The sequence below is a fragment of the Hydra vulgaris genome, chromosome 01, assembly GCF_038396675.1.
Source record: "Hydra vulgaris chromosome 01, alternate assembly HydraT2T_AEP".
In the NCBI taxonomy this organism is placed as follows: Eukaryota; Metazoa; Cnidaria; class Hydrozoa; order Anthoathecata; family Hydridae; genus Hydra; species Hydra vulgaris.
In genome coordinates this window covers 38,851,145-38,874,981 of record NC_088920.1, presented here as the reverse complement: position 1 = coordinate 38,874,981, position 23,837 = coordinate 38,851,145, and the positions used below count along the sequence as shown (strand labels likewise).

General features: G+C 31.3%; 2 protein-coding genes across 2 annotated transcripts; one reads left to right on the top strand and one right to left on the bottom strand.

The window, feature by feature from the left end:
* Nucleotides 1-1,126: 1,126 nt before the first annotated feature.
* Nucleotides 1,127-22,215, top strand: LOC136074877 (uncharacterized). Its single transcript, XM_065787105.1, has 2 exons — nt 1,127-1,229; nt 21,426-22,215. The coding sequence occupies exons 1-2, from the start codon at nt 1,190-1,192 to the stop codon at nt 22,037-22,039; spliced, it is 654 nt and encodes a 217-aa protein (XP_065643177.1). The 5' UTR covers nt 1,127-1,189; the 3' UTR covers nt 22,040-22,215.
* Nucleotides 13,971-19,852, bottom strand: LOC136075019 (uncharacterized). Its single transcript, XM_065787226.1, has 2 exons — nt 19,217-19,852; nt 13,971-18,499 (listed from the first exon to the last, which is right to left on the bottom strand). Exon 2 carries the CDS (start codon nt 18,483-18,485, stop codon nt 13,971-13,973), a length of 4,515 nt encoding a protein of 1,504 aa, XP_065643298.1. The 5' UTR covers nt 18,486-18,499; nt 19,217-19,852.
* Nucleotides 22,216-23,837: the final 1,622 nt, after the last annotated feature.

Below are 23,837 nucleotides of genomic sequence, written 5' to 3'. Positions count from 1 at the left end.
TATACTGGAAATATGTTCATAAGTTTAAAGATGTTAATTTTTTTTTCTACACCTTTTACTTTTATTCACTTTGTGCTCAGAGCATGCATTTCAAATTGTAAATGGTTACACTCATTTGAAATATGTGAATAAGTTAAAATTTGAATAAAATTTCATTTTCTAAACATTTTACTTTTAATGAATTTTTTGTTTTATTTGTAAATTAGTCTTTTTAAAATAATGTTGTTTTTTTTCATTTTAAATTGACTTTATAGGGGAGGGGAAGGGGTGTTATCGATTGTTGACGTAAATTTATAAGGGGTCTCTGGAAGTTTGACAAGTTATTGAAAAGGAAGGTAAAAATTGCCAAAAATTGTTGATGTAATTAATGGAATGCCCCTTAGGCAAAAATCCAGATTTACACCGAGAACATTAATATTGAACTTTTTTTGGGTGAAATTATTGCACTGGGATATGTAGCCTAAAATAGCGAGAGAAAATTTTTTTTTTAAATAATATTTGAATGTTTCTGTATTGTAAACATTTATTTTAAATATATTTATTTACTATTTATATGCAGCAAAAACATAAATCGTTAAAAAGTAAAAACAAATTTCAAGTCGTGTAATAAATAACCATAATCTCGCAGTTATAGTTTTTATTATTATTTTTTTTCTTATTCGTTTTTGTTAATTTTAGCATATGTTTGTGGTCTTTTAATAGTAATTTTCTTTATTACTTGTTGTCCGTTTTAGATGTCCTTTGATTAGTTTGGTTTCTTTTGATCTTATATAGTAAACTTGTTTTGTTTCAAACTTAACATTACTCCAGTTAAATATTGAGTGAATGAAAACAAAACTTCTTGTTATAAATTAAGCTTATTATTTTGAATAACTTTAACAATATTTAAAGGTAATATTATTATTTTAGCTGTCGAGTTAATACCCTAGTTTTAACTAGACAACAAAGAAAATGATATTCCCAAGAGATATTATTACTCTTTTACATAATAAAGAATTTTATTTATAAAATATTTTATTCATTTTAAGATATTGTTAGTCTTAATTTTTTAAGTTTCCATGCAAGGTGTTCTTCATTTATTTTCGAATAATATTTCGAGTTTTTTTATTATTTTTGTCACAAAATAAAAAAATTAATTTAATAACTGTTATTAATATCTATAAAAAGTCTGTTATATTATATAAGAAGAATGAAAAGAAACGTAAATTCGAATTGGAAAACAAAGCAAGGTACTTAAGCAAATACTGTTGCCCTAGTATATTTAAACGCACATGAGTTTTCATGAAAAAATGTTTGTTTTTATTGATAAGCACATAAATGGCAAATTTATTCTAAAATTAGTTTATTTCTATCTAATTATACAATATTTGCAAAAGGAATACCCACACGTAGCTTTACTTAATTAAGCATAAACTATGAACATGGATAGCGGTAAAGTAAGCGCAAAGTATAAACGTGGATAGCGGTAGCTTTTTTTTTTATGTTTTAGAAAGAAAACTTTCAGACAATGAAAGTTGGATTGACAATAAAAGCCCTAAAACCTGTAGTCCTAACCCTAAATGTGAAGGCAATAGTTTACTGAGTTTTATACAGTTACTTTTCTAAACTAAATATATATTTATCATTTGATTTAAGTTTTCATAAAAAAAATATTTAAGTGTTCAAAGTTATGAAGTAAAGTTTCTAAAATCCCCTAAAAATAAAAAAGCTGTCGTAATCTCTCTAAAATAAAGTTATAACAGATAATGTATAATGCTTTAAAACAGCAATTAATAATAACCATAACAAAAGGCGTAGCCAGGGTTTGATAACAGGGAGAGTGAAAAAGGTAACAAAAAGCCTACCTTACTCTTAGCATTTTTTAAATAGCGCCTCTAAGGAGGCGCTATTTAAAAAATGCATATTTCTTTTTCTTTGTATAGACACCAAAACAACGTTGTATAATAGCTTGTTACTGACCGCTACTACAACTGCTACAGTAGTAGGTTGCAGGAAATCAATTGTTAATTGTGAGAACATCGAGTTTTGAGGTTAGACATTACGTAACATTGTTAACGTTTTATAAAAAAACTAATCTTTATAATCTCAATAAAAATGCAAGTAATTAATGTGAAATTGCGAAAAAAAAGGTTTACAAAAATTGTTAAATTTCTTAGCACAACGTTCTGCAGATGCACTAGAATTAATCAATGTTAATTATATTTTATATAATATTGAGATATTTGGGTAAACGTCACAGAGATCATTTGTTAGAATAAATTTTAGAACATTACTATAGTTCAACTCTTCTATACTCATTATTTTCCAAAGATTTATGAATGAAAGAATTGTTTGAGTGACATCATTCAATATTTCTTGGATAGTGCTCTGCAAGAAATTTTATAATTTCTAAATTATCCACATCCTCAAAATACTTTGAATCTAAGCCATCTATATGAGTTTTTAAAAGCAATTCTTTATTATGCTTACCACAGAGTCTAGTGAGACAAGGTAAGTATTAATAACAAAATTCTTTCTACCAACTTTTCTTTTCATCAAGTTTAGGTTTTTTGCAATGCTGGCTTATTTTTCAGACTCTTTTCATTTAATAGACTGTTATTATTCTGCATTTTAATGCAAGGTCATTTTCAGTTTCTGCAAACTAGTTTCATTTTCTTTTCTTATATTCTTAAGTTGAGATTCAAAAATTTTGATATAACTTGTAGCAACAGTCATATCTATAGAACCCTTTCGTAAGTATTGAGGTTATCAATAAGCTTGGTTTAGCAGCTTATTTCAAAACCCTAAACAAACCACAACTTAAAATTTCTCAAGAGATGTTAAAACTCCCTTTGCTTCTATTTGACTCGCACTAAAGACAAAGTAATTTTGTGTACTTGCATAAGATCTATGATGGATTCTATGAAAACTTCAAAGCACTTTCATTCTTCACTTCTAAACATATTTTTGCTTTAAGTTCAGCTGCCTAAAACTGTATAAGGTCATTCTGAATGTTCAAACTAAGTTAAAAGACGCTGCAGACACTTTCATGCTGCTCTAACATGTTGTCATATTTTAGAGATATTTTTTGCAATATTTGTACAACCCTTTTGTAAACTCATAAAGGCCAGCAATATTCCAAAAGGAATATCTGCAGCTACAAGTGATAATGCAGTATGGCTAATTTCTTGACCTTTCGGAGCTTCTATAGTAGGTTTGAAACAAGTTCAAAGAATGCCATAGCTTTTTTTGTTCTTTTTGCTAACATCATCTTTTATTTTTGCATCTTTTCATTTTATACTTTTTATATTGTTTACCAGACAATTTCTGTTTTTTAGAACTTAAAGAGATTTTTTATACAAAACTCGAAATATTGCTTGACATAAATATAAGCATATGGTTTCGCTTTATTAAAATGAAGCTAATAAAATGTTAACTATATTTTTAAAAGCGTAAAAAAAAAAAAAAGCATTAAAAAACGTAACTGTGAAAGGCGCCAATAAATGACGTCTTTCACAATTTGTTTCATTAATTTTGCAACTAAATATAATAAACTCAAATTTTATATAATCACTTTACGATTTATTACATTACGCAAAACTTAAAGCAAAAATACGATACGTTGCTAAAATTCAAAAAGGCTCCACCCCAGTGGACACAGAACGTCCGCTAGACGTCGTAAGGACGTCCTCCGGACATGTGACGTCCACAAGACGGCGTATAGACGTCCCACCGTCGTGTGTGCCCGCTGGGATCAGTTAAATAGTTATTTTAATAAAGGGAGTATTTGCTGCCCTTGCACCCCCACTTGCCCAAGCTATTGCCGTAATAAAGGTTAGGTTTAAAAGTTAGATTTAAAAGTGGCCTCCACTAGCTTTACGTACGTTTAAGAAAATGCTTTATAATTAAGCTTTATGAATAAATTGAACAAAAAAAAACGCCTGCAGCAATTTTTGGCTAAATTAAACATAAGCTTTCAGGATTTTTTATATATTTGAAACTTTTATTCTAAGGAATGGTTTGTAGTATCCTTCGTTTTAAATGCATTATTATTACATTACTATTATTATTATCAAGTTATTTTAATTGAATTTTAGAATGAACATGTGCATTTACTACATAATATTAACATATATAGAGCAAAAAGTTTAGGCTGATTAGTGTTGTAATGTACCTTGATGTTAAATATTGGAATATTCTTCATAGATTACAGACAGACGCTTATCTACCATATCTTTTCATTTCACCACAAACCAAAGCAGAGAAAAAGCTGTCACCATCTTTACACAACGTTCTACAGTCTGCGTGTGGGACGATAAATTTTCCAAAAAAATCAGAGAAATTTAATGCTTATTTGCTTCTTCTAGCTGCATTGTTATTGGTGTCTTCATCTGCTGTGAATTTTTCCATTAAATCATCTTCCACCTATTCTTTGCTATTAATTTGAGTTGGAATTTAGAAAGTCTGCACACTTTTTTAATTAGCTTAAAAAGGTGTGCGGACATTCTATGTTTCTATCAAATTAATGACAAAGAATATGCGGCAGTTGATTTAACTCCATTAAATCAACTCCCACATATTCTTCACTATTAATTTGAGTAGTTTTTTAATTAGCTTAAATACTTATTTTTTCTTTATCTCTCTGCTGACACTTAAAACTAAGTTCTCGGATATGTGGCTGCTAGTCTGATATCAATTCTAGAAGGATATTCTTTGATAATAAAATTAAAGCATTTGTGTGAATAAGTTTTTCTACTACCTTACATAATACTATAAGATGCCGTAATTAGACTATTTGCTAAAAAACTATTGTGCTGCACAGATACCGCCTGCCATAAAGGATAGAAAACTCATTTTTGATGATAAACCATAATGGCGCATAAATACGCATAATGAATGTCTAAAATAATATTGTATTCTTTTAAATACTAAAAATTTTAATGATTTAGCTGTTCCACTAAGAGAAGTGCAGTATTCCACGTAACCTCTTTGAGGTTTTTGAATCAAGGATATCTATTCCTTTATTGCAATGTTTTTCTTATTATTGGCAAATTGGAGTGTCTTGTATTTTTTTCCATCAAAATACTACACCATTATTTGAACTAATTGGACCAAAATTTAGGTTACCCCTGGCGTTCATATACTCACGCCTTATCTTGCAGATGAGTTAAAGAGGAGGGACAGATAATCGCATCTGTTTTGAAGGTGATTATGATAATGCAGTGTTTTCATCAATACCAGGCTGTTTTGAAACAATTGAAATACTTACTTGAAATGATAGAATCTAGTGACGTTGTATTTGTAAGGTTTGAGCACAGTTTTTTTCGGATATTCTGCAGTTTTGCTTTAACTTCTTTGACTATTGATCCAAAAGCCATTTAACAATCACTCTTTTGATCTTCCAGAAAAGTGTGCTTTATAGCTGGTACCATATTAATTTTGGCGCAGCCCTACTCTTGTACCATATTATGTTTATTTTCTAGATAATAAAAGGCCTTATTAATAAGCAATAGCTATTTAATAATAAGTATTTGCTTTTAAAGTTTATTTCAAAACCATTATCTGTTTAAGTTTTACGTGAAAAAATATGTTAAGTTTTTACAAATAGACACTTGCCTCTAAATGAGGAAGCTGTAGAAAATCTAAATGAGGAAAGCTGTAGAAAATTCCTCTAAATGAGGAAGCTGTAGAAAGCACCGCGTGCCGTTTTGTTTTACAAACAATAACGTGTGATTTGAATATACTTATATTACGTTTTAATATATTCAATCTTATGATTTTTTTAAATTTAATCATATTTATAAAATCTACAATTTATAAATATGATTAAAAATAATGTCGGACTTTTAAATTATAAACTAGTTTTGCTAGTACAGTCCAGGTAAGTTTTTATTTCAACCGGCTAACTTTGAAGTCGAGTAACTTTAAAGCAAGGTAGCTTTGAACGTAAAAAATAAGTCTTTTGAACGTCTTTTGAAAGTTTAAAAGATGTCTTTTTTAGGTCGCGCGCCAAGTGATCTTACAATCTTTTTTTTTTAATCAATTTTCAGTTTTACTTAAAGGTCGTTCACCAACTGTGGTAAATAATGGCGTTGTGTTAAAAGTTTAAGTCTTTCTGTTTTTCTATATGCATATAGAAAAACAAAAACTCATTTAAACTATTAATATGCAAAATATCTTTTATGAAGTTTTCTTCTATTTCACAAGCTTTTATTTTTACTGGTTCTTGATCTTTAAACCAGATTAAGGAGGATCTTAAAGAAACAGTTTTCACAATACCAAATCTAGATTAAATTTTTTTAATGAAGTGATGATGCGCAACTTCAAAGATACGTTCTCAAGCTTATGTTCAAAAATCTTGTTGAAAAAAATTACATTTGCAGGTTCATCGTGATTTTGCTACCATTAAATGTTTTGCCTAAAATTCTATTTTATATTCGAGAAGATTTACCTGCTCATCATGGGTCGATGTTTTAGTTACCTGCTCATCATGGGTCGATGTTTTAGTTATCTGCTCATCATGGGTTGATGTTTTAGTTACCTGCTCATCATGGGTCGATATTTTAGTTAAAGCTAAAGCAAGGCTTTATGGCAGCAGTGAGCTCCTGTAGTTCGCAATTAGTTTTATAGCGGCAACCGAGCTAATTGCTTGGTCTCTTAAAGCTTGTAAAGCTTCTAGCGGGACTGCACTTGAAGAATAAAAAAAGATCTTATATTTCAATCTGTTAATAAAAATTGTCAATAAAACTTATACATTAAAAGTTTAGTATTGATGAAGGAAAACAACTATAGATCTTCCAATGCTGAAGATTGACTTTACTGCAACACCGATTGACATTGATAACTTCTATGATCTAGCCAAAAATTGACGTATTATTTGGTATGACAATAATATTTGGTATGATAATAAATGTAGCCTAGAAACTAATCGACTAAGAACAAAAAGAGCAGTGATACAAGAAATGATCTTTGAGAGACTCTGCTAAACAATTTTTTCCACTCAGACATTTATTATCAAATACTACTCGTTGTTATTTATCAGCTAGCTCACCAGTGAATCAGTTTAATGGCTGGACTCAAATGCCATAAGTATGAACATTTTGAATAAGTTATTGTGTGACACTTTGCTGAATGCTTTGGCAAAATCAATAAAATGTTACAGGATTTAATTAGGTTTGTTAGGCAGTCTCTATCATGTACAAATCCGTGTTGAGACTTTGAAATTAGGTTGTCTGCAGTGTTTCATTATCCAATATTTGATAATTCTCTCCGTCACATTGCACGGTATAAAGACGATAGACACCAGCTTGCAGTTATAAGCCTTTACTTTGTTTCTAATAAAGACACTCAAATACATGTATACACAGTAAAAATAGCAAAAAAATATTAAAATTTAATTTTTTAAAGTCTTTCGTCTTCTGGCGCCCCTATGTATGCCCCTTTTGCCCCTGACCTATATAAATATATATATATATATATATATATATATATATATATATATATATATATATATATATATATATATATATATATATATATATATATATATATATATATATATATATAATATATATATATATATATATATATATATATATATATATATATATATATATATATATATATATATATATATATATGTTCTAGATTATCTTTATCGATATTAAGAGGAGATTTAATAAGTAGCGAAAAAGGGCTTTTTTTTAACAACATTTATCCTACGAGTTGTTGGACGCGATTGTTTAAGTAACGACTTCTAGTTTGCTTTTAAACTCGAAAAATATCTAACATTTTGAGGCTGAAATAGGTGCGTAGAATATATTACTAAACATATAATCGTTATATAATACTTTTCACAAACATTCAAGGCTTTTAAAAATATATGAGCGCCTAAATTATAACAAATGAGTTATTTTTATACCATGTACTTAACCATGTTTTCGATTGCTCAAATATATAAATTCTAATACTTTCAGATGGCAGGCGCTGAACTACGGAAATTATTGACGCAGACTTTCCAGGAATCACATTCAACATGATCACTTTTTTTTGATTTTTTCTAAAACTCGCACGATCTGCATGTTTTAGACATTGTTTTGGCACCTAATATATTTACAAAATCAACGAATATTGTTGTGATAACACCGTTAAGAAAAGAGTAACCACTGCGTTGCCACGATCCATTGTTTGAATACTTTTCAGTACCAATTTTAGATCTTTTTTAAGTTTTGAGAATTTTTTTCTATTCCTGAAATACTTTTGCTATTCGTGAAATTCTTTTTCTATCACTTATTTTTTCTATCACTGAAATATTTTTGCAAAACCTAATAACTATTAGTATAAGATATAAAATCAAAAATTAGGATTTTTTTTAGCATCCTTACTATGTGTGTGTGTATATATATATATATATATATATATATATATATATATATATATATATATATATATATATATATATATATATATACACATAGTATAGATCCAAAATATTTTATATTTTGGATCCATACTATGTATATATATATATCCATACGCTGGTTTGTTTGCTGGTTGGTTTGTTTTCTAATATTTAGTGGCATTTGCTAAGTGTTGCGCCAATTTTAGTGTCAAGCTCTTCATTTCCTGGCCGGTTTGGTGCAATTATATTAATGTCGTCCGCAAACATTTCGCAGCAAGACCTAATACCGTCTGGGAGGTCGTTTATGAAGATTGCAAATAGGGTTGGTCTTTTCACAGATTTTTTATTATTATTATTATTATTATTATTATTATTATTATTATTATTATTATTTGCCGTATATTAAAATTTACAATGAAATAAATCGTGTTAATAAATAAGAGAGCTGGAGCGAGCAGAAGACATAAACTGTCTTATCATCGAGCCCCATTTACATTAAAAAAATCGTCAGTTTATATACAAAAAAGAAAAGTAGCTAAGTACATAATAAGAATTTTACACACGTTAGTTACAATATAAATATTAATATAATATAAATATTAGTGTTGAAATATAACGCAATATATCAACGATTAGCAACAACATAAAAGTATTAAAGTTTTTTAACAAAAAAAATTAAACAAAAATAAAACTGCAACTAAAGAGAAGTAGTGTCAATAACTATTTTTTTAGATAATTTATATTATTTATGTATTTATTTTGAAAGAGACATTTTAAATCAAAGTCATTTTGTAATAAGAGACTCTTAGATTCTTTCCTGAATTGTTCCAAAGAGGTGTTTTGAATATTTTTTTTTTTTTTTGTAATAAATTTTAAAAAGTGTTTCCATAGAAACGGTCCACGGTATTGAATTTGGTAAGAACTTAGTTTTAAATTAGTTTTTAATACAATAAAGTTGTTAATTAAAAAATTTAGTAGGATACTTGTGCGAGATTTCACTAAAGTAAGACTGAAATACAATAAGAAAACGCCCATGTTTTATTTTAAACATAAATTGTAGAACTTGGTGTATATTAAGTTTATAGATGCTTAGGGCACCAAGCTTCCTTAAAAGAGGTTCGCGATGAAAAGTTCTGTGTGCACCAAATACAATCCTGCATGCGTGTTTTTGCTTATTATAAATTTTTTTTAATTTACTATAATTAGTACTACCACATACAATATTACAGTAAGAGATAAAACTATGAATAAATAAAAAGTATATTTTTTTCATGGAAACAGTGTTAAGATATAATTTAGTTTTATATAGTATGGAAATATTTATTGAGATTTTATTTTCTTTGTATTTTATATGTGGTTTCCATGACAAATTTCCATCTAGAATTACTCCTAAAAAATTAACGATTGGTTCTCTTTTAATAAATGTTTTATTGATTAAAACGTTAGGTAATTTTAGAGGAACATCATCACCTTTACTAGGTTTGGAGAATAAAATAAATTTAGTTTTTTCTACATTTAACGAAAGCCTATTACTTGTAAACCACTCGTTTATTTTTAATAGCTCTTCATTAAATATATTAAAGAGAACTTTTATGTTTTTGTTGGAATAAAAAAGATTGGAGTCGTCTGCAAACAATATAACATTTAAAATATTTGATGCCAAGTATAACCTTGGGACACACCACATGTAACGCGTTTTTCTTTTTCAATTTTTTTTTATAAATAATACCTGTTTGCCAGGTAATCTTCAAACCAAAGTAAGTTTTTATTTCTTACTCCATAGAGTTCCAGATTTTTATAATATTTAAATCTTTGGATGATATTACTAGACACTGGCGCCCATTCTGATGATTTGTCGCCGAGAACGACTTGCTGTCGTTGATTTGTTAAAAATAAGCAAATTCAAGCGATAAGATGATCTGTTATGCCATAATTGCTCAATTTTTCAATTGAATAGGTGAACGCTTACTGCTCCTTGTAATTTTTTTCCATCAATTTGAGTTAGTAAGCTTGCTACTTTGTCCGCCGTGAAATTTATATTGTAAATCATTTTATTTGTTCTATGGCCGAGTGTGTGGCTTTGAACGTCATTTTTTTTACTGAAGACAGACTCAAATCGATTTTTTAATATGTTATTTACTGTTTTTTAATTCACCGTTATCAGATTTGAGGGCTTGTATTGAAGTGAATATTTTTAACTTGCTATTTAAATATGAAAAGAGTTTTTTCGAGTTTTTATTGTCGTTTGCTTAATTGAAGTTTGAAGTTTTTTCTTGCTTTTTTTTTTAATGTTTTTTTTATATCTACATGCTTTGCCGTATTCTTTACGAGTTTTTTTTCTTTCTAATTGAGGCTACTTTTTGTATACACAGTAGATGTCTTAAGTTTTTGAAATAAGTCTTTTTTTCGGAATAAGTTTTTCACATAGATTATAGTAAAAGTTCAGTAATTTATCATACCATTTATTTGTGTTTAAGCAAATAAATGGTATGAAGTTTTCACGGTCAATTTTTTCCAGCTCTTTTTTTATTGATTTTTAATTGCCTTAGTAGTAATTAAATTTCTTGTTTGAAAAGGTGTGCCTTTTGTGCAGCTAGAAAATTTTGCATGATTACCAAATAAGATGTTTAGTTGTTCCAAGTGACGAGTCAAATTGTAGGTTTTTTATTCGATTCATGTAGTTAGATATAACATAGACGAGAAAGATTTTACATTGACCACCCGCTTGTATTAATGTGGGAAAAGCAACAAATTGAGTAAGGTAGCTGCTGTCGTGCAAAACAATAATTTTTACGGCCGGGTTATTTTCAGGGCCAGTTACACATAAGGTTCCATCATCAGATCATTTCACGTTTTGGAAAGTTAAAGCCGCCGCAGATGAGTGTTGAGCTGAACTTTTTCAAAGTTGACAAGTAACTTTGTCTTGTTGATGCTTTTTCTAATTTTGAAGTAGACGGCTTTTTCTAATTTTGAAGTAGACGGCTTTTTCTAATCTTGAAGTAGACGACGGTCGATATAAACAACCTATTATATTTAATGCTTAATAAACACCAAATTTCCACACAGTTTGTGTTTATTAGTTCTTTATAATCAATTTTAACAAAAAGTAGATCTTCACTATTATAAATTGCAACTCCTCCACGATAACCTTCTCTATCTTTACGGAACACATCATAACCGTCTAGGTGCAGAACTGATTGACTCGTAGATCGTGGACCAAGTTTCACTTACAAAAAATATGTGAGGCAGTTGACCAAGACATATGCAGCGATTTCGTTTAGTTTGTTTGCGTTTAGCGACGTTGCATTAGTGTATATACATCTTATATGCTTATGCTTGATGATTTAGGGCATTGTTTGTAGCTAGTATCAAGTTGTTGATCTGTGTGGGGTTGTGTGGCAAACCTAGTTGGTGGCGGTAATAGCTCTAAGATATTTTGGAACATTCAGATTCTTGTGGAAGGGTAGGCATATCTCATCCCTCTCCCCCCCCCCCCCACTGGATCCGTCACTGATCAAGTTTGTATTGGATGACCAAGTTGCGTTGTAGTCTGGTGGGCTGAGATATTGGGCGTTGTTTGATAATGTTACTGAATTGTTATTTGGCGACAGTTTTGTGGTATTTTTTGGAAAGTCTAGTTGGTGACGATATTCGCTATTCGTTGCTGCAATTAAGTAGCTATTTAATAATGAATTTGCAGCACAATTTGGCGGGCCGTGATAATTTTTAGCATTGTTTGTTGCTGTATTGAGTTGTTGTTGGGCAGGAGTTTGCGGTGAGTTATTTTTCTTTTTTAGATGCCAATGAGCCTGCGAAACTTTTTATTGTTTTTTTCTTTTGTTGCAAATTTGATTCGTTTAATTTTTGTGGAACCTAGACAAGTACACTATTGCCTATCCTCCAATAGTAGCGCTTTTCATTTCTTTCTTTTTTGTATCTCAAAGTTTCTTTGTTCGACGTGAATTAGTTTTCTACTTCGCTCATCTTTTTCTATTCTTAGTTTCTTTTCTAGGTCACGTTCTGTCTTCATTTTATTGCTATCGATGTATATGTTATCGCAGCCCTCTATTGTTCTTCGCTGTTGTGGTTGTCAAGTACTACAATTGTTAATGGAGAACGTATTGTTACATTTATTGCGTTTGCGCTTGTGTTGGTTGCATTTATTGCTCTGTTAATTTATTTTAATTCAATTAATTTATTAACCTTTTGATGAGTTTAATTGCTGCTGAGTTTAATTTGCGTATACTTTTGATAATTTCTTTTTTGAGTCCTAGGGACTACATTGATTCAATGCTTTCTTTATTTATTATTATGAGAAAAAAAATTACTTTGGATCTTCTAAATTGCACTCTTTGACACCGGTTATTTTTTAAGCAAATTTTTTATCTTTCGTTCAGCTCTCGAGTGACTTTTAAAAAAGCGTAAAAAGCTTAGAACAATAGATGGCTGCGATAACGTATACATCGATAGCAATAATGGCTTTATCACCGTATGTCATTTTTGTGCACCGTATGCATTTTTATTTTGGAGCAGCAATCGTTCTTTAATTTCTATGTGTGTGAGTATATATATATATATATATATATATATATATATATATATATATATATATATATATATATATATATATATATATATATATATATATATATATATATATATATATATATATACACATCGTACAAATGGACATATTTTCCATTTGTGTATGGTCTTAAAATAATTGTTTTTCCGGTGTATGTAGATTGCTCGTTACATGTTAAACGTTTTGAATAGTATATTAAATTCTTTTTATTACAAGTAAAATGGACTTCATGAGAAAAATGTCTTTATAAGGTCCGCGATTACAATACAATTATCTTGTTCTATCTCCGCTTTTTAAAAAAATTGAGTTATTGATGGTTTTATTTACCTCAAAATTATTTTTTCCTACTTATTGAAACCCAAATTAAAATTTAAAAAGTTGCAGATAAAACAAAATAGTTGTAAGATAGAGACAAAACAAGTTGTAAAAGTATTTTTATATGACGTCTTCTAAAGTTTTTATATGACGTCTTTTAAAGTTTTTTATGACGTCTCTAAAGTTTTTATTTTTTAAATCGTTTCATCTCAAAACTCAAAAATGTGGAGATAGTGCAGCTGGCTATCATAAAAACATTTCACTTCTGGACACCAGCGTGTAACTTTGCATAGTGATAGTGGACGGTATGAGCAACAAAAAAATAGCGAGACACAAACTTGTTATGCATCTGGAATCGTTTTACAGATGAATTATTCAAAATGGCCAATGGCGGCCATTTTGAATGTATTTAAATGGTCATAACTGTAGAACTAGTAGTGATATCCACTTCAAATAAACATCGATTTGTTCTAAGAGAAAAGTTACATAAAACTGACTGAAATCAATGTTTTGAAATTTCAAGATGGCTGCCATCGGCCATCTTGAAAGTTTTTAAATGATCATAACTTTAGAACTAGTAGTGACATCCACTTAAAATAAACGCCGTCTTGTTCGATGATGTAACAAGAAACTCATATTTACATATTTACATACATTTACGTATTTACATAATTACAATACACTTTTGGATTACAATTCGTCATGGAAGGAGATCTGGAGAACATGGTCGAATTCCGGGTCTTCTTCAACTTCTAGTTCTTCATATGAATCACCATTTGTTTCTTTGTAACAATAGCCGTTACATGCACACAGCTTAGTGCATGGTAAACCATGTCGTTTACATGAACAGTTTTTACACTCAGTTTTGCACGAACAACGAATCAGTTCCTGGCAATGTCGAGAAATCTCCGGCAGAGTGCACCAAAGTGGTGTATAGCACTCATCAGCAGTATCTTTCCATCCCCATTCAGTGGGTAAATATCCTGGAGTAACAGCAGACAAGCATTGTTTCCATAAGTGTGCCTGCAGTGCTGCTCTCTTTGTGTGCTGCAGAAGAGCGTCTGCAGTCGGCGGAATGTTTTCAATTGCTCTATTCTTTATGGTGTAGAGTATACGGCGGCATTCGTTTACGCCAGCAGCGGTTGATAATCGATCGTACATCAATACTACAAATCGCTCAATGGCCTTCATTGCCGTATCAGTTAAGACATCATTTTTTAAGTCTGACGTGGAAAGATTGTGAAATGCAGCATCAACTACTCGGTAGTTCATCCACGCTTTCCATGCCGTTCGTTTTCCAATCCCACAGAATGTTGATACTGTGTCACATCCGGTGAAGGCATGGAAGAATGGTAAATTTGACGATACACCATCTGGAATGTGTTGATGTAGATGGTGAACTCCTATCATTCGTCTTCCTTTTCCAACTCCAAAATCAATCCACAACTCTTTCACTCCAATCATCTGGCTAAACACAGAGAGAGCTATAACGACCACATCGGAGTCCACAGTGCGTATAGTTATAGTTAAGTTGCCATTTTTCAGTGCATGATTAGCATGGAGCAAAAGACGGCCATCTGCCTCTTCAGCACTACAAGGAGATATGGACGATACATCTAAATCTTGTTGACTGGCACATGCAGTTTCTTCAATGGTACAAACAATAACTTTTCCAACTACGGATTGCGTTAAAACGAATCTGGAAATAAGGCCGAACAGTTGCGTCTTATTGAAGTCCACAGATAGGAATTTGTCAAACTTTTTTGGAATAAGTGTACCCATTGTGACGTTTATGCGTTGCCCTGATCCACGATCTTCCCGTGTTTCGGACTTCAAGCTTTTTGGGACATACCGATCAAAAACAATGTCAAGGCGCTGCACGGATCTCAGAAGTCTGTCCACGAATGGTCTAATCACATTTTCGCAGTAGTCAGAGAATGTCTTTGACGATCTCGGGTGAAGCATGTGTACGAGTGCTGCACCATCAACAATCAGAGCAGAAACCTTATAGTCAAAGTTGAAGTCTTGTTGTTTCTCGCTACCATACTGTTCCAAACAAATGAGGACATCTGATTTGCTGGTGGCCTTACGCTTCCTTCCGAATTCAGAAATTGACGGCGGATAACGGTTGTTTTCGTGTGAAAAGAAATCCTCTTTGTTTCTTTTCAAAGGCTCATGAATTGACTTTTGTCTGGACACAAGACGGTCAGCTACGTACTCGTTGTATTGCTGTTGCCCTGTGATCTTGGCTTCTTGAACAGTTTTTTCGGCTGAATTGGACATTATAATCTTGTGGTTGTCTGCTGTCTGCAGTAACTGCTCCGCAAAAGGATTCCCATCATCGCGCATAGATTTCACCACTTCAGACACGTGATGAAGATAACGAGTCTGAAAACTATTTCTGTCTTCATGATGGCGACGGTGTTGATAACCCAAAGAAGTGGAACTGCGAACTTCATTCTCAAACTCATTAATCATTCGAGAAATTTCTGGACCAGCCACCATCCACTTAAGAAGAGCAGTTTCGTTATGAAGTACATTGATTGCTCCTCCGTCACTCTTGATCAATTTGTTGTTCTGTTCATGAAGCTGGTCATCAGACATGGCAGAGAAGTCCGCGTTAGTTTTCCTACTTGTGAAGTGGCCCTTTTTGAATTCCTCAAACACATAAGGGTGTCGGACAGGTAGCTCTTCCAAGGTTTTGATGAAAACCGGCAACCAGCGAGAGTAATTAGTTAGATCAAGTGCGAAGAACCACGGAGCAATCTGCTTTAGCATTCGCACGTACTCCTCGAAGTTTGATTCGCGAATACTGCGCACAAAACTCAGTAGCAGGCTCTCCAACTCCATAACGGTTTGCCAATAAAGAAACTGATTAGATTCGTTGCTTTTCCTGGAAATCCACTCTTCCAATGACTCAACAAAGTCCTTACAATCTAGCTTATACGCCTCATCACGAAGAATGAAAAGAGATGCCAGGCTCACTTCGTGCGCATATCTTGTTCTCTTTATGTGCGACGATTTAAGCAGCGACTCACTCCTTCCAATGCTAGCAACCTCTGCTTTTATGAACATTTCAGTCCAACCACTGCCCTTCAACCACTTTCCAATCATGTTTTGAATGGCCATTTCAATATGGAGTCCACCCATCATAATGACTATTTTATCCTCTCCATAAACATCCGGAAACTTCCATTGTATATACTTTGCAACTGCGTACACGGGCTGATCACCAGTTATAACAGCACCTTGTTTGTTATTGACAGCACTCGTTATTTTTATTATTACATCCATCAAATGGCGTACTGTTGCTGGAGACTGAATGTGATCTGTTAGCAATGGCAATAGTATGTTATGACATGGAAAGGTTGCTGGATGCATATTTCTTTCCGCATGGAAAGCAGCGAATGAAGTTTTATTTGTTGATTTGTTATACACAGACTCCTGCACAGAATTTAGCCAAGGTGTCAACTGCTCAATGGTTATTGGATCACTAGCAATAGGTGATGCATTCACGGTGGTCATTAGTGGTTCGGAAACAACATTATTCGTTGCAGGGAGAGTGGTGTATGTATCCGGCAATTTGCTATTGATTTTCCTAGACCAAAGGAGTCCATCTGAAGTGGATTTTGAATTTGAATGGGGAGTATCCGGATGCTGAATAATTGTGACGCTAGAGCCGTGGAATGAATCGTTAGATGTAGTTGAAGATGGATTGTGATCAATATTGTCTATCGCAGCTGTTGTAAAAACACCTTCAGACAGGCAACTTGGTATCACATGACCTATTTGCTCATAAAATTTGCACTTTTCATTAGTCAAACTTGATTCAATTTCTTGAACTCGGTCATATGAAATACTTAAACCTAGAGAATTCAATTTGTCGACAACTGATCTTTTCCGAGTGCAGTTATGGATCATCAAACCAAGGTACACGGCCAATGGAGTTTCTTGGTTTGCTTGATGACGTATTTGTTGAGGTCTGTTGGCTCTGCTACGCTTTACACTATTAAATCGAATTAACTGTGCAATGGAATAAGCAGCTTCCTGCTCGGGTGCGGAAGCAGGTGAACCATTGTCGATATTGTAGCCTCCTAAAAGAGTATTAACAAAATTTACAAGGGAAGGTGGCACACAATCACGAGATTCAAAGTCGCCTATAAGCGAGCCGCTGAATTTGGGAAACTCTCTAAACATATCTCTACGGAGAATACCAGCTGCCTGAGCAATGCAAATACCGTCCGACATATCGTTGAAGTTGCAAGCATCACGTATGGCATTACCCACATCTGGCTCAAAGCTTAAGATGACTTCTTTACCACACTTGTCTTCCCTCAAACCAGGAACTAAGGAAATTAAATCGTCCTTCAGTCTAGTTCGGTTGATAGACTCAGACTGAACTCCGAGACTCGACATACGATCTGCACAAAGTTTATTGATGTCAGACAGCTTAAAAACAGGGGATGATGTACCATATATAAACATCTCTTCCATGTAACTAACCAATTCCGCAATGACAGAGCCATAAGTCAATCGATAGAGATTGTGTTCATCATTGCTAAAGGAGCTCTCATGACTGCGGGCTCTGTTGAGAAATCCCCTGTAACAGTCTTTATGATATTTGACTTCGAGTGCTATGAAATCTTGGTTTGCTATTTTGTTAAGCAGATTTGTGTCCTGCATTTCAATGGCTAGAGCATACACTTTTGGGCCAATTTCTTTTGTGCTTGCCTGTACTAAGGGGTTGCCTGTCACAGATTCACCATCACAAAACAAACAACAACTTTTTATGTCAACTGCTTTACATGAGGATCGCATGCACCTAGCAGAGCTCTGGGCATTTTCAGAATCATCTTGCACATTTTGGTTTCTCTCAATGATTCTCTGCAGTTTCTGAGAGTCGTACTTGTTTCGGCAAAGCTTGTGGTACTTTGCCTTATTAACAATTAATGCGTGCAATAACTCCTTTCCATCACTTATTTTATCCAAGCGAATAGTTGGTGGCAAAGCTTCATGATTATCGAACTCGATCAAGTTTTCACTTAGAGTTTTATAACCTGCCTCTTTGGGAATTATAAGAGGTTCCGGTGAAACACGCTGACACAAAATGCACAATTCCCAATTGATATCACGCACAGGAACAAGTACCTCAGGAAATTGTGTGACATCAACAAGCTCTATTTTTCTTCTTTTACTGGTAGACATGATTGTTATTAAAACTGAAAGAAATGAAAAGCGCATCACGAAATAAGCATACAGAGTAATACAACATACAGAGCATACAAGTAAATACCTTAAAAAAATAATTTACATATATACAAATAATCTTGGTAATATTAATAATTATATTATTAATAGTAATAATAATAATAATAGTAATACAGTAATTACAATAAATAAAATAAATCAATATTACGTTTTATACAATAATCATTTATACATACATAGCTACAGTTACAAACAGTAAAAAATTGACAAAACGTAACAATTAACGATGACATAAAAACGACTACTACTAAAAAAATTATATAGATTTAGTAAATATGTTAATCATAATTGTTAAAATATGAAAACCATAATATATTGTACAATAACACAATAACACAATAAACAAAAAAAAAACAACAGAAAAACACTGTGAAAAACAAAAACCAAAAAAAGGGATAAACATTACAAACAAAGCTACCGCTAAAAAAGTACAAAGCATAATAATGTAATCAAGCAAACTAGTAACAATAAATAATTCATAAAACATAGAAAGAAAAAAAGAAACACTTTATAAAACTAACATGATGGAGTAAATAACTAGCAAATGATTTTAATGATTAGCAACAAATAATAAGTAAAGCTATATGCACTACATATACTAAAAACTAAAGAAAAGTAAAATATCATTACATAACGGAAAACATCATTGCATAACTAAATAAAACTACCTTAAAATAAATCATAATATGAAATGAATAACTAACGAAATATGAAAAAAGTAAAAACAATATAAAATCTTGTTATGCCGAGTTTTCCCAAATTTTCGAATGTTTTCTTTCCTTTTTCATTCATTTTTAAACTTTTTTTTGTTTATTATTATTTTCGTTACTTTTGTAGTTTATTTTATATCCTTTCAAATAGTTCGTTCTTTTTTCTTCTTTTTAGATATTTCGTTTTTTCTTTATAATTGATTATATTTTTGAAAAACTAAAGCAAAATATCTCCTGATTTATTGATTTTTCTTTTTCTTTTTTCACTCTTTAAAAAATTATTTATAGTTGTTAATAAAAAGTGTCCACCGTTTGCGATGTCATTGCAAAGTTCAATCATTAACAACGTGCCATGTTTTTATTTATTCGTCCGTTATTCGTCCGAATTTGGTTATTACTACGACCGTGACGTAATATAATGGCGTCAACAAGACACAAACCTTTCTTATCTTTAAAGACCAATTTAACCAATTTTATTCGCTTAACGGTTTGTGTCTCGATTGTTTTACATACAGGAATATATAAACTTAAGTTGTGCAAAAGGATTTGTTGGTGTCCGGCAGTGAAATATTGTTACGTAAAAAAGCATCAACCGACTGCACTAAGATAAAACAAGATAATTCTAACGTCACAAATAGTAGCTACAATAAATAATCAGTATTTTCTGTTTTTAAACTATATTACTTTATAAAGTAATATAGTTTATAAATTTATTAGGAAAACAAAAATAGCATTACTGATAATTTTTTTTGAAAGACCCTAAAAAATTTTAATGTGAAAGTGAAAGTGCTAAAAATATTCAACTTTAATTTAACTTCTAATACAATTTTGATGTTTTTTTAATTTATTTGAAAAATAAAAGGAGAAAAAAATATTTCATATATACTTTTTTGTTGACAAACAATTTTCACTTAATATATATTGATTATAAACATGTTTCAAGTTTTATTTAATATGTATTAAATTTATCTAATTGTATATCATTTACCCTTTGTTCTTAAGTACCATTTCAATACGCTTTGATATGTTTTCAGAGAGTTTCTAAAATTATTGCAGAAACATGTGCTGAGTTCAAACTCTTTTTATTCCTGTCATTAATTCTGGAATCGAAAATCAGCACGCTTGACGAATCTTTGATTTCATTTCTTTTCAACCATTTTTAATTAGGTTGAAATTTGAGCTGTTGCTGGGCCACTCAAAAACAATATTTCTTTGCTCAAGTGCAATGCTGTTGAATGTTTTGATGTATTACATAAAGAAATTTAGTTGATAAATTTTAAAAGTGTCCCGAAGTTATTATTTAAACACCCTATATAGTGTTCAGAAGTTATTGTTTTATTTTTAGTTAAAAACGTATAGTGTTCCTCTGCCCTGTTCTTAATTAAAGCATACCAAAACCATTATATTAGCGCAATGTTTGGTAATTTTTTGAGTGTATTTGAGATTGAATTAGTCCGAATTACGGAAATGATGCACCCACATTTGGCCTCTATCTATCAGCTTATATCTATTACCTAATTATATCTATAATCTAACCATAAGCGTATATCTATTATCCGACCATATGATGGCTGACCATAGTTCTGGTGTCCAATACTTATGTCTAGAAGCAAATACAACTCTTTTCTAAACCATAGCGACCGTAACTAATACTTTTTGTGCTTACATGCGACATGGTAAGTCTTTTGTGCTTACATGCGACATGGTAAGTCTTTTGTGCTTACATGTGACATGGTAAGTCTTGGTTATTTGAAGCTTAACTAAAAGGTACATGACTAAATAAATAAATCATTAAAATTAAACTTTATAGTTTTGCTACCCCCTACAATCTTGATTTTTTAAAAGAAAAAAAAGAAAATTAAGTCAGATATCCTCAAAATTTTTTAGCCGCATATATATGCTTATACACATACGTATATATCATGCCCGTAGGAACAAAAATTATATTGGTGGGAAGGGGGGCAATGCTACTCCAGAATAATTTTAAGGGCCTTTTTTTTTTAGTCATTTTTTCAGTCAATTTCTTCAAAAAATTTTATTTAAAAAATTATTTCGGAGGGGGGGGGGGGGCAAATGTCTCTGCTACCCCACCCCCACCCCACCCCGATTGTTACGGGCCTGTATATATAACATTGCAAACACTCGTTGTTTAAATATTTTGTTACAGAAATACAAATAGAAACAAAGTTGAAGTTTTTCATATGTTCTTATTCCTTTAATGGAAGCGATGGATACCATTTAAACAGTCTTAATGACATCTATGAAGACAAAGTTTTACGCGAAGAAGAACCATGTCGAAGTTTTGACGAAAATTATAGATATTTATGTGAACCAACTCCTTTTTTGATAAGTGCTTGCTTAGTAAAAGACCTCAATCGAAAAAAAGAAAAAAAAGACCGATATCTTAAAACTGATGCTGTTGAAAGTGTATCAAAAAGTAAGTTAACTAATGTTAACTTTAATTCTGAAAACCCTGACGCGCGGGCTTGCATCCAGTATCATTTAAGAAGCCCTGATGCACAACCATGTTTACAAGGCAAACCATTTTTTCAAAGCAGTTTTTCTCCATCAATATGTACTTCTAATAAAATAATCAGTTTGACTACTCCAAGTATACTAAAAAATCTTTTAGTCGAACCGAATGATTCTAAAAATTTAACCATCAATATTCAACAAACATTTAGAGCAGTGGAACGAGACCATCCTCCACGTAAAAGAACAAATGTCACAGTTTATGATCATATCAATACACAGGAAAAAAAGATTTTAGATTCCAGTTAGTTTTGAATGGAAACAAAAATTTAAAAAAATGCCTTGAAGTTTAATTTGTAAAACAAACGTTTGATTATATACTATAAGTTTGTACTTGTTAAACATTTTGAATGCATTTATTAAACTTTCTAATCGAATTTTTTAAATTGTATTAATCTTTACGACAAATATTATTGTACTTTCTAATCTTATTTATGTTTTTAATGGTTTAAAATTTATAAAACTTTTCAATTATTTTTACTGAATTTTTAAAGTCCAATCTTTAGATTTCTTAGTTTAATTTCAGTAAAAATTTTACAAAAAATTTTGAATATATTGCTTTCAATAATATATATTAATTCCGATGCCATACTAATGTCATAAACTACTAAATCAATACCCAATTAGCGCAGATACATTGGACCAAGGTATGTAAAATCATGGCTAACGCCAGCTGCTTGCAAGTCAAATATTGATTCAATGTCATGTGTTTAACAATGATAGCAATAGAAAGCAGTGACGGATCCAGGAATTTTTGGTGTTTGAGGTAGCTAACTTCCAGACATGGAGCAAACTCCAAACATTTGTATGTTTATACTTATATTGATAAATATAAGTCTAGTAAAGATTAGTACAAAAAATATTTTATCAACTCGTTGCCCTTTACGTTTGGGGTGGAGGAGGGGGTTGAATTAAAGAGCTTTTTTGTTCCCAGCCTCCAACCATCTCAATTTTATGCAAAGCATCATTATTTGACATAATTATAAACATACAAATGTTTATAGTTTGCTCCGTGTCAGGAAGTTAGCTCAAACACCAAACAATCCTGGATCCGTCGCTGATAAAAAGTTTAATTTCGACACGACACAATTCGACCAATCAAATGAAGATCCATCTTGGTATTTTTGATTCAAAATCTTTGATTGATAATCCAAATGTTCTCGTTTGTAGATACGGTGATCTTACCTTTTGTGCCAATAATTTCCTTTCTGCTTCATGAAAAAAACTTTCTTGGAAATGTTTGGGGAGATAGTAGACGTAATTCTAACAAACTTGTTGAGTTTGCTATTATTGACAATTCGTCAGTTGCATGTTTTCTAGATGCTGAAATAAAAATCAAAGGTTGCGTTTTACTCATAACTTCAAATTTCAGTTGAAATTTTATTTAGCTATTTAGACAATAAGAAGTTTTTAAGACAACAAACAAAATTAATAAAATTTTCAAAAAATTAAATTTTTTTTAAATAACAAAATAATCTCATTGATTTCTTTTAAGTCAATATTAAAAAATCTTCCTCTGTTCGGCTGGATCTTAAGAGATTGCATTTATTAAAAAGTCTTTTTTATGTAACAAATTCACGTGGCCATCTATGCATGGCCACGTGAATTTGTTACATAAAAAAGACTTTTTAATAAATTTAATATGAAGATCTTGATGCTCTTCTGAAATACTAAAAATATTTCCTAGATACCATTGAGCATCATAAATGCACACCACATATTCTCCAGGTGTGTAACTTGAAATTTTATTAATAAAAATTCTGCAAGTAGAAAAATCCACATTAGTACAAATATTATCAAATGAAACTCTTCTTATTTTTATTGAGGTAAGTGACATTGGTATAAAACTGTGGTGCTTTCGTGTCCCAGGTATTGTAGGAAAAGAATGGTCTCTCTCTTCCAAATTGAAGTTTGTAATATGTGTTTCTATCGAAACTTTGTTAACAAAAATAAATAATATTCCATTGACGAGTTGATCACACCAGCTGTACATTTTGCTTGATGTGTCAATAGGATTGTTAAATGGCTGGAGACTGGCTCGTGCAAC